Below are 14,979 nucleotides of genomic sequence, written 5' to 3'. Positions count from 1 at the left end.
CAGGGTACCAGTACTGAGTCGATGTGCAGGGGTATGATGTAATCTCTGTCCTGCACAACTGGACTAATTCATATCTCTGGATATGTGGGATGGTGTGCGTGTATGAAGTTGTGTATTTGTGTATATTATGGCCAGTTGTTCAGCAGCATGTCAGCTTAAATTTCAATACAGTCCTTTATCACAGCTTTATTCTGATATCTGTGCATTCTTGCCCTGGTGTATTCATTAGGTATGTGTACATTCATTGCTTCTGTTTTCTCCTGTTACAGAGCCACTAGCTTTCCATGTCCCTTTCATTCCTGTGTGTGCCAATAAAGTATCCTTGTGTGTAACTCTGAGGTTGCCTCATTCCCATCTTACCCAGGGAGGTGCTAGAGGATCACAGACCAGCAAACACAGAGAGCCAGGTCGCTCTCTTTCACTGTCTGGGAGTGGTCTGAGTAGGGGGAAACGGACTGAAAACTAGCTGTTATGATGTCACCAGGCAGGACAAAATTCCATCCCACCAAAACAGGCAAAAATTTGAGGTGGTCTTTTCAAACGGCTCCATCACTAACTAAAAGGGCATTATCATAATTTTCACAATATTATTCCCACCTCAGTGTGGAAATGTTTTTCTGCACTGGGCCTTTAACTGTTTGTGTTTTTACTGTTTATGTGTTTTATTGTGGTAGTGCATTGGGGTGCAATTATCATATGATGGCTGCAGCTTCTGTGGTCAACACATCATAGAGATACCCATGAAACCTAGGTGTCAAACAAGGAAATGGTTCCAATCGTTTTTCCACCATTCATTTTTCCCATAGGCGATTTTAGAAACACTTAAAATAAGGGCTGTGTTTCGTGTAGGCGCAAATATTGATAAAAGTCACATTGTCCTAGAGAGATTTACACGGTTATCAAAACGTCAGATCAGGGTAAGCCTACACGAAACACAGCCCTTATTTTATGTGTTTCTAAAATCCCCTGAAAAACGAATGGTGGACAAACGATTGGAACCATTTCCCTGTTTGACCGCTAGGTTTTATGGGTATTATGACTCATACTGTGGTACTCTATTGGAAGCCTACTTATTCAGAGCATCTTGCAACTTTGGATGAGAGGATATTCTACCCTCAAACTGTCCAGCAGTTCTATTTCCAGTGCCTGATATTTCTAGAGCCTTCTATTTCAAAATAAGCCCATTTGTAAAATAGAAAATAGAAAATAAGCCTATTTGTAAGAAGCTAGAAGCTGTGAAAGGTTGTGGGTGCGTCAATTGTCTCGTCAGAAGCCCCTCCCCTCCAACGGACCCACAACCTTTTTATTGGATGGAAAAACAACCACTTTGGTGTCCTATTGGCTGCAGGTTTTCACCGAGCCTGTTCTTTTGGGCAATCAACATTGGAACAGAAGGAGCCCTATTTTTTTCCCCAAAGCGATTTACTGAAGACCTCAACGATGAAATTCGTGAGATTTATAATGAAAAATGCTACATTGGCCAATGTGCCTAAACATATAGAACATTTTGCAAAATTTTCGCCGTCACCACTCTCTATGAAACAATTTCTCGATTTTGGTGAGTAAGCCCTTCAATGTTGATACCATGTTGAACAACTGACAATTATTTAATGCAATATGTAACATTGAGCTGAGGCAATGCAATTAAATTGGAGTTTTATCGCGCTCTTGTTTTGGAGCGACATAGGCGGCTAGTGTGATTTATGACTTTGCACCACTTTGAATGGTCAGATTCAGAGAGATTATTGTTTTGGATGACAGATACAAGACTATGCTTGTCTTGGCATGTACGCATTTGTTTCAGTTTACTCTACTGGGCGAAATTCCTGAATATTTTGGTCTGCCTTTCCTAGACTAGGCTAGTTCATAGTGCTGAGTATTGCGTCAGCATTTGTAGCAAACTCCCATTTAACTGCTAGTCAGAAGCAATGTTCCCTCTAATTGTTTTCGCCACTGAGCAAATGTAATTTATGCTGAGCGCAAACTTGAACGTTGTGAAAACTCTGCAACTTCCAGCGCGCGTTTACTGTGAACACCGAGTCTGTAACCGCTTTAAGTTAGTTTTAAGTTGCCAAGTAGGCTACTATATCATAATGTGGGTCTACCATCAAAAACAATGGAGAAAATAACATTAACATGGAAATGGCTGTTCTATCATTCAGCCTACCGTAACAGCAAATGTTTGGTGTTCAATGTAGGCCTACATTCCATGAGAAAAAACAGGCAAGGCTTGACATGAACCTGTTTATCCATTTGTCTTTCATACAGAGGTGACTGCAAAAGTTGTTGTTTGATGCAAGTAACCACTTCACTAAATAAAATGCATTATTCCCATACCATTTATTGGAGAATAAGACATTATGCCATCCTGCCTATTGGCTACATAGCTTATTCAAGCCTGTCTCAAAATACAACACTGCCCCTTTAAGACAAACTGCACAGTTTGCAGTTCTCCCTTTGATCTCAGAACAAGCCCGTTTGCTCATGTTGTTAACAAAGTCCAGTTCAAAATGAATGGCACAGACCCATATTTGACAATGGTCTATTTGCATATAGTCCTACTGCAGCTCTGATTGGTTATGCCGCACCGGGCTGAGTCATGTGTCAATGCAATATAATCCTACACCGACGTGTTCTGCCTACAACAAAATCTCTTGCATAGTTTTGTTTTGGGATGTTGCATTGATCACAATTGCCACAGCAAAGAAAAATGTTTAAATTAATTAAATAAAAAACAGTACTGTAGCAATGAGGTTTGTGCAGTAAGCTATAGGCCCAATACATTTTCACCACATTGACTTTGCTTGAATTTCCCTGCCAATGCATTGATTGGGCCATCAATAAAACGTTTCAACATCGAGGTAGTCTCTATGGTCACACCAGTAATAGAGCAGTTGTACTACTTGAGGCACAGCTGAGTGAGCATACATTTTAAATGGCTTGCTTTTTATTTTACTGGGCTGATGTGCCTGTATCAGCTGGTCAGTCTCAGCTGAGGGAGAGCGCAGCAGACTGAGTGCCCGCTTCTCAACATCCCTCTGCTCTCCATTTCCTCGACTGACACTGACCAAAAGGGGACACCGTCTTCCAGCTCATGGCGAAACTCGAGCCGCACCACGTTACTTCTGCCTCATGCACAAATTCATGTTGTTACTCCTATGAACAGAGAAATATTCCTTTATTAAGAAGACCCAAGCTGCTAATAACAATGCAAGCCTATGGATACACTTTCATACTCATTTATTACTGCTGCAGTGCTTGTTTGTTCCCTGAGTGGAAATAAGAGCCTGCATTTTATGGCTTATAGAAGTGTTTAATACAAATGGTTGACAGTGCTGAGTAAGAACTGAAACATTAACTCACTCCAAACAGCGGTTTGTTGACAGTCTCTCTCTAGTCATGGTTTAATGTTTTGAAATCTCACAGTAATAACATTGCTTTAGCTTTTATGTCTTACTGCAGACACTAATCTGAGCCATCCGATTGGCCAGTGGTAGGCCTATAGTGTAGAGGTCGACCGATTATGATTTTTCAACACCGATTTATTGGAGGACAAAACAAAATGTATTTGTAATGACAATTACAACAATACTGAATGAACACTAACTTTAATATAATACATCAATAAAATCAATTTAGCCTCAAATAAAAACATGTTCAATTTGGTTTAAATAATGCAAAAACAGTGTTGGAGAAAGCACATAATAGCACATATTGCACTTTTACTATGTAAGAAAGCTAACGTTTCAGTTCCTTGCTCAGAACATGAGAACATATGAAAGCTGGTGGTTCCTTTTAACATGAGTCTTCAATATTCCCAGGTAAGAAGTTTTAGGTAGTTATTGTAGGACCATTTCTCTTGATACCATTTGTATTTAATATACCTTTGACTATTGGATGTTCTTATAGGCACTTTAGTATTGCCAGTGTAACAATATAGCTTCTGAACCTCTCCTCGCTCCTACCTGGGCTCGAACCATGTTCCCCATGCAGAGCAAGGGGAACAACTACTCCAAGTCTCAGAGCGAGTGACGTTTGAAACTCTATTAGCGCGCACCCCGCTAACTAGCTAGCCATTTCACATCACGTCGTTACACCAGCCTAATCTTGGGAGTTGATAGGCTTGAAGTCATAAACAGCAGAGCTGCTGGCAAAACGCACAAAAGTGCTGTTTGAATGAATGCTTATGAGCCTGCTGGTGTCTACCATCGCTCAGTCAGACTGCTCTATCAAATCATAGACTTAATTATAACATAATAACACACAGAAATGTGAGCCTTAGGTCATTAATATGGTCGAATCCGGAAACTATAATTTCGAAAACAAAACGGTTCTTTCAGTGAAATATGAAACCGTTCTGTATTTTATCTAACGGGTGGCATCCATCAGTCTAAATATTGCTGTTACATTGCACAACCTTCAATGTTATGTCATAATTACGTACAATTCTGGCAAATTCTGGCCAGGCGGCCCAAACTGTTGCATATACCCTGACTATGCATGCAATGAACGCAAGGAGTGACACAATTTCACCTGGTTAATATTGCCTGCTAGCCTGGATTTCTTTTAGCTAAATATGCAGGTTTAAAAATATATACTTCTGTGTATTGATTTTAAGAAAGGCATTGGTGTTTATGGTTAGGTACATGTTGGAGCAACGACAGTCCTTTTTCGCGAATGCGCACTGCATCGATTATATGCAACGCAGGACACTCTAGATAAAATAGTAATATCATCAACCATGTGTAGTTATACCTAGTGATTATGATTGATTAAGTTTAATGCTAGCTAGCAACTTACTTTGGCTTCTTACTGCATTCGCGTAACAGGCGGGCTCCTCGTGAGGCAGGTGGTTAGAGTGTTGGACTAGTTAACCGTAAGGTTGCAAGATTGAATCCCTGAGCTGACAAGGTAAAAAATCTGTCGTTCTGCCCCTGAACAAGGCAGTTAACCCACTGTTCCTAGGCCGTCAATGAAAATAATGTTCTTAACTGACTTGCCTAGTTAAGTAGAGATTAAATAAAGGTGTAAAAATTGGCAAAATCAGCATCCAAAATGACAGATTTCCGATTGTTATGAAAACTTGAAATCGGCCCGAATTAATCGGCCAACCTCTACTATAGTGCACTTGATTTTCTATCTGGGAAAGCAGACTTTGCACCTTTTCAGACATAAAATGGAAACCGTTTGCCTACCCGGAGGGCAGGGCAGCTGAATCGGGTGCACCTAACCCTAACAGCCTGAGACACAAAAAAAATTAGAGGAACATAAGTGTTCGTTTTTTTTTTTCTTTCTCACAAATGTTTGTCGATCGACAAGGAATGCCTTGGAGAGTGATCAGTCAATCGTGATCGACTGGTTGGTGACATCACTTCTCTTCGTGGGCTGATGTTTCTGCGCATCAGTCCTGGGGGGGGGGGGGGGGGAACTGCTCGGTAGTCTCAGGGCTACGGCGTGCCCACACACAGCTTAGAGGAAACATTGGTCAGAAGTAAACTAATCAGAAGTATCCTATCCTCAACATCACTTGCAACAATGTTATCTTTATGGATTCATAATTTGGCACCTAAACACTGACATTATTTCCTATTGTAGCCTACCTTATGTATAATTTTTCCCTACTAGAAATGTATAGAAGTTATTTAGCCAGGACTAGGCTGCACTCTTTGCTCTGGGAGACCTTGTAGCCTACACACTGGGCTCCTGTCATTGAAGGCTAGTACATCCCTAGCCCAACCGGTTAGCAGATGTAAAGGAATAATAGCAATGTCGTATTTGTCATCTGCCTCAGGGGGGATAACTGGGCCCCCAATCTGTCAGCATTTGTCTTTTAATTATTTATTTTTTACAATCATCAAGCAAGGAGTTTTTGTTTGGATGTCAGTGAGTGTCGGATTTGGTGAACAAATAATGGCTTCTTTGCTACATGTGGCTTATTTTAGCGAATTGAAGTGTTGTAATGCTTAGGTTGTTTTTGAGTGTACTGATATAAGTAGGACATGTGACCTCCCGGGAACTTTGAGAATGCACTAATTTGGGACCACTCATATCTGCCCTCTCATTGGCTAGACTGGTCCCATCTGATCTTGCCTCCTCCCAACTGCCTTACATTTTGAGATTTTTCATCGTTGGAGTGGCCACTTGAGTATCTGGTCAATATGATGGATATTCTGTGTCCAACTGGAGTCTATGCAGCCAGCTATACCCCCTTTTCTCTGCAGTTTCGTGATATCCAATTTATGATTTTGTCTCATCGCTGCAACTCCCCAACGGGCTCAGGAGAGTCAAAGGTCGAGTCATACATCCGCCGAAACAAACCGCACTTAACACCCCGCCCGCTTAACCCAGAAGCCAGCCGCACCAATGTGTCGGAGGAAACACTGTTCAGCTGACAACCGAAGTCAGCCTGCAGGCGCCCGACCTGCCTCAAGGAGTTCATGGATCTTCTATATCCGGGTTGCATCCGGTTTACACGGCCCAACTTCACATGTCCACAAGCACTCCGTGTGCACAGGGAGCTATGACGAAGTCATCCAAAAACATGGCAGACATAAATAAATATAAAATGGGAGTTAAAAAGAAGCTCAGCAACAATGTTTTGAATAATTCAATGGCTGTTTTGTGCACAAAGGTGATGACTAAAGTGTCTTATTATTACTGATGTCTCTGTGGCAGTCTATGGAAATTGACTTTCTGGGCCAGGTGTTAAACTGCAGTACCAAAGCAAGATTGTAGGAGAAGACTGCTGCAACCTGATTGTCTGTCGGAAGTTTTTTTCTTCTTCCAGTGGCTTGCCATTAAACTTTTCCAGAGTTTACCGAATTCACTCCATATTCGGTGCGCTGCCATCTAGGATCACGCAGTAATCTCGTGGTGAGAGCTACAGAGTATGGTGACTAGGGAGTGAGCTTCAGGAAATGTAAAAGCAGATTTTTACCATAGTTAGCACATTTTAGCGACTGGTAAGGCATTCTGGATTGTAGGCAAGCCTTCGGTGACAGGAAAAGTTTACCGAACCAGAGGGCTGGTAAATGGGTTTATGTTTTAGGAATACAGAATGTATCCTTCAGCGACAGGAGCCCATTATGTACAGGTCTCCCAGAGCAAAGACGCTAGGCCTGCCTGCCTCTACTTTATTTTAATTTCTTCCCCACAGGTTCCACCAATGCATGCGAGACGACATCATTTGTCTTTTTGAGACAAGAGCTACCTGTGCGACTATCTAACATCATGAAGGAGATCAATTTGCTACCTGACCGATTGCTTACAACCCCATCCGTGCAGATGGTGCAGAGCTGGTAAGAGTGATTATTCTGTAAGTGCAGTTAAGTTTGAGTGTGATACTGAACTTTTTTTATTTATTTTTTAGATCAAGTTTTATATTGTTTCATTCACTTTTGAAAATGTAGTTCATATAAGCTATTTACAGAAAAACACAGCCAATTTTCCAGCCAAAGAGAGGAGTCCCAAAAAGCAGAAATTGATAAAAATGAATCACTAACCTTCGATCTTCATCAGATGACACTCATAGGACTTCATGTTACATAATGTGTTTTGTTCGATAAAGTGCATATTTATATCCAAAAATCTAATTTTACATTGGCGTGTTATGTTCAGTAGTTCCAAAACATGCAGTGATTTTGGAGGGCCACATAAATTTACAGAAATACTCATAGTAAACACTGATAAAAGATACAACTATTATACATGGAACTTTTTAGATACACTTCTCCTTAATGCAACCCACTGTGTCAGATAAAAAAAAAAGAACTTTATGGAAAAAGCACACCATGCAATAATCTGAGTACGGCGCTCAGAGACAAACAGCCAAAGAGAGATCCGCCATGTTGTGGAGTCAACATTAGTCAGAAATAGCGTTATAAATGTTCACTTGCCTTTGATCTTCAGTACAATGCACTCCCCGGAATCCCAGTTCCAAAAAATGTTTGATTTGTTCGATAAAGTTCATAATTTGTCCAAATACTTCCTTTTTGTTAGGGCGTTTGGTAAACAAATCCAAACGCGCGTGCAAGTCCAGCCGAAAGGTCGGATGAAAAGTCAAAAGTTATATTACAGGTCGTAGAAACATGTCAAAAGAAGTATAGAATCAATCTTTAGGATTTTGTCATAAATCTTCAATAATGTTCCAACCGGAGAATTCCTTTGTCTGTAGAAAAGCAATGGAACGCAAGTTAACGTTCACATGACCGCGCGTCACAAGCTCGTGGCAATCTGCCAGACACCTAGCTCAATTCCATCTCATTCGGCCCCCCTTCACAGTAGAAGCATCAAACACGGTTCTAAAGACTTGACATCTAGTGGAAGCCTTAGGAAGATATATTAGAATGGCAATGAGTTGAAAAACTAAAACGCTCAGATTTCCCACTTCCTGGTTGGATTTTTTTTCTCAGGTTTTCGCCTGCCATACGAGTTCTGTTATACTCAGACATCATTCAAACAGTTTAAGAAACTTCAGAGTGTTTTCTATCCAAATATACCAATTATTATATGCATATTCTGGCTTTTATGGCTGAGTAGCAGGCAGTTTACTCTGGGCACTTTATTCATCCAAGCTACTCAATACTGCCCCCCCAGTGACCAAGAAGTTAAGAGGAATAAGTGGACCTGTGCCACCACTGCGATGACCAGATGCTCTGAGAGAACAGTCAGATGAATAAAGCGCAGCTGGAGTAGCAGTGCTCTCGGGGGTGATCCACGTCTCCGTCAGGGCCAAATATTCAAGGGGCTGAAGGTCAGCATAGGCTGAGTTGAACTCAGCGTTCTTGACCGCAGATCGGCAGTTCCAAACACTGCCAGAGACCCTGAATTCCAAATGGGTTGTGCGCGTAGGGTACACTAAATTACAAGGGTTGCAGCCAAGGAGTGGGGAGTGTCTATAAAGGCTACAGGGAGAGGTGCAAATGGGTATAGAAAACACACATGGTTGCCAAAGCTACAAAAGAGCAACATTTTGAATCTGTAAATAACTAGGTAAGATACTCAAGTGAGAGTGGTGTGGAGCCTTCCTCTCTTTAATTCCTCGAACAACTCAGCAAAACCGTTTTTTGTTTCGGCAACGGTCTTAGTTTTGCGACAAACCTGAGAAACCAGGGGATTGCTTAGCAGAGGTGGAGAGCATGCCTCCCTGTACTAATTTCTGATTGCCTAGTAGAGGTGAAACCACTCCCCCCTCCAATACAGCCACTGATTTACCTTGATCCTGGTTGATGTGTCAACAACTATCTGCAAGTGATGCAGTTCACACACAAAGTAGGCCACTGGGAAGATATGCAGCACTTAAAGTAGAGGGGCCCCAGCTAGCAAAAAGACAGTACTATATCACAACAGATAAAGACAAAAAAAGACTTATCACTTCTGAAGATATCAGGAGTCCTCTAGCTATAGAATTAACATTTTTCAAGGATTTTATCACAAGACATCAAGTGTCTCTTGGGTACTTAAGATTATCCTTGGCCCTCTGTCTGGCCTTATCACATGTTAAATAATTACATAAGGCTTTTAAATAAGAAATAGAATGACAAAGCTGTAAAAAATTATCCTAAATATAAGCTATCAATGTATTGAATACCATTTGGTGTTGTAATGTGAGGGTTTCAGCATGAAATATCCTTTAATTTATGTTACTATGTCTATGCATTTGTTAATGTTTTGACGTCAAACTGGTGGCAGTTGTGCATAAAGTCAATAGTTGGAAGAGTTGCCGAGTTAATTGAAAATACCATTGTTGATTAGATGCTTTCTTATCTAGGCTATTTTCTCTTGAACCATATGGTCTGTCTATTAGAAACTCATGGACGATATGGACACTGATGAATGAATACTATATATGAATAGATTTTTTAAAAAGTTCTTCAAGTATAAATTACCAAAATGAAAATGGATCGTCATTGGTTTTCTGTTAATTACTGAAGATTCTGGGAACTTTTGTAAATTACCGGTAGCTTTGCAACCCTAGTTATAAGTTGTATTGCTGCAGCTAAACATATACACCACACTACTCCGGGAATGATGCAAACTGAAAAATGTGTTTTCAGGTATGTCCAGAGCTTGATGGAAATCCTGGCGTTCTTGGACAAGACTCCTGACAGCCACAGTGTCCTGGATGAGTAAGTCCTCAATCATCTTTGATAGCCAGGTAGGCCCTCTCAATCTATCTCATGCTGTTTGTCTTACAGTCACCTTTTATCCTCTAGGTTTGTGGACACCCTGGTGAATATCAGGAACAGGCACAATGAAGTAGTGCCCACCATGGCACAGGGCGTCATTGAGTACAAGTCGGTGTTCGGCCAGGACCCAGTCACCAACCAGAACATTCAGTACTTCCTGGACCGTTTCTACATGAGCCGTATATCTATCCGCATGCTTATTAACCAGCACAGTGAGTACAGATGTCAGTCCACTAAGTTATCCATTATTTTAGACAATTGTCGGCCATTTTGAAACGGACTTTTCCACTCATTGGACTCTCTGCAGCTCTTGTCTTTGATGGAGCAACGAATCCACTTCACCCCAACACAATAGGGAGCATCGACCCTCACTGTGATGTCACAGAGGTGGTCAGAGGTAGAAAATAATAATTCATGGATCTTTAATGTGGTGTTGAGCTGTCATAGATTATATAAACTTGTAATATCCTATGGGTGCATGGAGAGAATAGAGCTGACCAATTGTATTTTTTGGGGTGTAGTCACATATATATATTTTTTTATTTATCTTGTACCTACACACCCTTATTGTGTCATTTCATGGTGTTGTATTTTTCCAGATGCTTACCGGAGCGCCAAGTTGGTGTGTGATCAGTACTATCTGAGCTCGCCAGACCTGATGCTGCAAGAAATGAATGGTAAGAACCAAACCAAGATTAACTAATAATCTATTCCACTGATATCACCTATGACGCATGCATGTAGATGACCATTTTATGCTAATTTGGGAATCTTGGATGAAATTGTCTGAGTGCCACCGCTGTGTGTACTAACAGTCTCTTCTGTCTGGACCTGAGGGCCAAGTAATTATTCCAGCGAGGCAGAAGTAATGGATAAGTGGCGATGGCTGGCTGGCTGCCTCGAACAATATTGACACTGTGACTAAATCCCCTCTCTTCCCAGAATAATCAAAATGGATGTCAACAGAATCTGTCTGACTCGTTACATCCTAATGGCTTTTGTATTTTAATTATACTGCAGATGTTTATTCATTTATTCTCTTTTGCTTTACCCAAGTCAACAACCGGAAACAACCTATAAGCATTGTCTATGTGCCCTCCCATCTCTACCACATGTTGTTTGAGCTTTTCAAGGTATGGTAGAACCTGCATTCAAAATGTATTCTTAGATTGAAGATGTTAGTCACTTGTGAATGTTATGTTGTCTATTGGTCCATTTTCCAGAATGCTATGAGGGCCACAATTGAGAACCATGAATCCAGCAACAGGCTACCACCCATTCAAGTCATGGTGGCCATTGGAGGAGAGGACCTGTCAATCAAGGTACAGTATGTTAGTGAATTGTATTGCTATGTTTAAAAACATTACAATAGCCATTATTCCCAATTAATACCATTGTCACACTCACAAGTGCTAATGATAATCTGTGGCGTAATGAATTTACATTTTATTTGTCTCCCCCCCCCCCCCCTCTCCTTATTAAAGCTGTTATGTAAGATTTTGACCCTTATTAATTCTGTTTAATGTTAAACCAAGCTGCTAATCCCAGATTAGATGAACAGGATTAGGTCTACATTGACTTTCATACTAAGAGCCCATTAACCTTGTCCTGCAGTAACTTGATCTCAGTACTGCTTGTTCTTTTGGTGAGTTGACCAGTGCACCTGGGGAGTATTCATTACTCTGATTCTGTGGAAAAGCGTTTCTTAAATGGGGAAGGACCTACCTGAATTTGTTCAATAGAAACTAAATTTTCTCTGTTTACTTCCGTTTGGTCCTTAAACGGTTTCCGAAAGGAATACACCCCTTGCAGTGACATAAAGAGGGAGAGGGAACTGAGTGGCCTTATTGTCCAGTTACCTTGACGATATGCAGAATGGATGCCTTGGTTTGGCCTATCGTAAGGCAAGCTGTTGAATTTAAGCCAATGGCACGAGGGGCACCCACCTTTCTGGCAGCATCTCCACCTTTTTTATGACTGGCCATTCCTCTAATGCCCGACTCTTTTTCTTTTTCTTTTTTCTCTCTTTCTCTCTCTCACTCTCTGGCAACGCGTAGGTGAGTGACAGGGGTGGCGGAGTCCCTTTCAGGAAGATTGAGAATCTTTTCAGCTACATGTACTCTACGGCCCCCACGCCAGAGAGGGGTGAGCACTCTCAGACCCCATTGGTGAGTGCCTCTGCTCTTTGTCAAGTCTATTCTTTCACGGACCAGGTTCGTGTTCAGGAGGGTGCAATGTACTGAACATTGCCGGTAGAAATGCTGTGAAGTAGAGCTGACATGATTCCTTACTCTACATGTCAGAGAGGCATGTCTGTCTGTTCTACACAATACATATTTCTATCCAAACTTCCCAAAACACATGTTTATCAGACTGTTGAAGCAGCCATGGTTTAGAGCCGTGTCGTGTCCTCTCCAGGCTGGCTTTGGCTACGGCCTGCCCATCTCCCGGCTCTACGCTCAGTACTTCCAGGGAGACCTGCAGCTCTACTCTATGGAGGGTTACGGCACTGATGCTGTCATCCACATGAAGGTAAGCTACATACTGAGACAATGGGACTCGTGTAATTGTCATATAACTCGTCTGACTATGGATTCATTCGAATTTTGTATTTTTTCATTTAGCAGACTCTCTTATCCAGAGCTACTTACAATTAGTGCATTCATGTTAAGTTAGCTAGGTGAGACAACACATCACAATCGTATCAATTACATTATTCTATTGACAAAGTATTTATCAGCAAAGGCTGTGCTAGTGGGGAAAAGACAAGTGACCTTTCTTTCTTTTGGGGGGGATGCTTTGAACACACAATACAACTCTATCTCCTTCCCTCCACAGGCCTTGTCCACAGACTCTGTGGAGAGGCTCCCGGTGTACAACAAGACAGCTCTGCGGAATTACAAGGTTAGCCAGGAGGCAGACGACTGGTGTGTGCCCAGCAGAGAACCCCTGGACCTGACCATTTACAGGGTAGCCAAATGAAGATAATGTCGACGCCACCCTGGTTAGATTGAGGCTCTGTATGCCAACAGCCAAGGCAGACAGCCACCTAACCCCGCCCACATGACTGGATGTTTTCCATCCTGGTTTTGGCATTGGCATGTTTTCTTGTTCTCACAATGATGCCCTTCATGGTTTTCTTTTAGCTTAGATTATAAAAACATATAATCTTTGTTCACCTCCATGAGGGTTTTTATGGGAGTGCCAGATGTTGATAATAAAATAAAAAAAGTTGTCACACTAATTATTGTCCCAAACATTTAATGGGCATACAAACATGGTTGCTTTACCCATGAAATGTTTGGGAGCATAAGAATGTGTGGCTTTCTTTTTCTAGTTTACTCTCCGTTAGCACTTCTATTAAAAACATTTCTGGGTGTGTGTCAGTTTATGCCTTTTACTATCGCTCGATGTTGATGAAATAAACATGGGAGGGTGTGCAGGGTAGTGAGGTCCCAATGTCATACTTAATTTTGGGGGGAGAGATGTGGCAGGGTGGGTCTGAAGACCCAGATACTGTGCCCAGTATGTTGTTGAGATGCTGTAGCGTGACCGTGGGCGAGTGAGAATATGTGACACCAGTTCAGTATGTTATGGAACGTTCAGGTAGAAACGTTGTGTAGAGCAGCCAAGCCTTTCTATCATGTCGACTAGGTAATCACGGCATCTCTATTACATAAAATGTTCTATCTGCAACATTCAGAATGTTGCGTCCTTCTGAACCGGACCCAGGTTGAAAAGACAATCCGATGTGTTGGTTGAACTCTCTGAGAGGATCTTTATGTACTGTAAACTGAAGTGAGCTGGAGCTGTTGAGGTGTTGTAGAATTCCTTAGATCAACCAGTACTGTAGAATAACTGAATGTCCTGGCGGGCATTAGACCTCCCTTGCTCTAAATCGCTGACTGTCAGAAAATGCCACCTCAGCCTTAACTGCGTCAGTCAAGTTCTTTACTTGAAACATGTACATTATTAACAATGTAGTATTCAATCTATGAGAAGGCTGCTAATGACTTACTTATTTACTTATTTGATTCTAAAATAATATTATGTACTGTTCTACCATGTCTTGATGCCTTCATGAGTATTGGTCCTGATGTCTATATATTGATTTCATAATTTCAAGTACATTTTCTCTTGCCAGTTCAATGGACAGGATTCAACTAACAAAAATTAGTTGGTCTGTTCAGTGTTGTGACTTTCTGTATTCCTGCGAACTCACGCTCTAGAGCAATGCATTGTGGAAACAATTTTACCCAAGTTCATTTGCAGTAAGACAGTGATCTACTTTGTGATAGGAAGCCAGTGTTCATACTTTACGCACCGGCGTTCTATTGCCAGTGGCAAAGCTCATCAGAAGCTAGTTAAAACACGTCCCAAAGGGCAAAGCACATCGTTCTTATTGTCCGTGACCCTTAAGGCTAGGCTAGGCCAGTCACATAGGAATATTTGATGCTGTGTATGTGATGGGAAGATGCTCCCAGCCTATCCGCTTTTATCAATTCCCTTTTATACATTTCTTCAGTTATATTTTAAGTTTATTTTTATTTTTAAATGAAAATATTTTTTTCATTGACATTGTAAATCTGTGGTATTATTAAACCTATTTCAATGACAAAATGCTTGTTTTAATCATTCTGTAATGTAGGGCTTGAACATAACGACAATATGATCCTGTACAGAAACAACCCCTAGCCACCAATCTCCAGGCAGTTCATACAGACCTGAAATAATTGTTTCCACTTAGCCCTCTGAAGGGGTATGAATCATTTGTGCTATATTGCTTATTTAA

At 41.2% G+C, this 14,979-nt stretch overlaps 1 protein-coding gene across 1 annotated transcript; it reads left to right on the top strand.

The window, feature by feature from the left end:
- Positions 1-1,335: 1,335 nt before the first annotated feature.
- Positions 1,336-14,807, top strand: pdk2a (pyruvate dehydrogenase kinase 2a). The gene is made up of 11 exons (XM_020454552.2): positions 1,336-1,558; positions 7,157-7,298; positions 10,056-10,127; positions 10,215-10,399; positions 10,495-10,584; positions 10,787-10,864; positions 11,244-11,320; positions 11,411-11,509; positions 12,245-12,355; positions 12,606-12,719; positions 13,026-14,807. Exons 1-11 carry the CDS (start codon positions 1,441-1,443, stop codon positions 13,167-13,169), a joined length of 1,230 nt encoding a protein of 409 aa, XP_020310141.1. The 5' UTR covers positions 1,336-1,440; the 3' UTR covers positions 13,170-14,807.
- Positions 14,808-14,979: the final 172 nt, after the last annotated feature.

This window comes from Oncorhynchus kisutch, linkage group LG20, assembly GCF_002021735.2.
Source record: "Oncorhynchus kisutch isolate 150728-3 linkage group LG20, Okis_V2, whole genome shotgun sequence".
In the NCBI taxonomy this organism is placed as follows: domain Eukaryota; kingdom Metazoa; phylum Chordata; class Actinopteri; order Salmoniformes; family Salmonidae; genus Oncorhynchus; species Oncorhynchus kisutch.
This window is presented reverse-complemented; position numbering and strand designations above follow the sequence as displayed.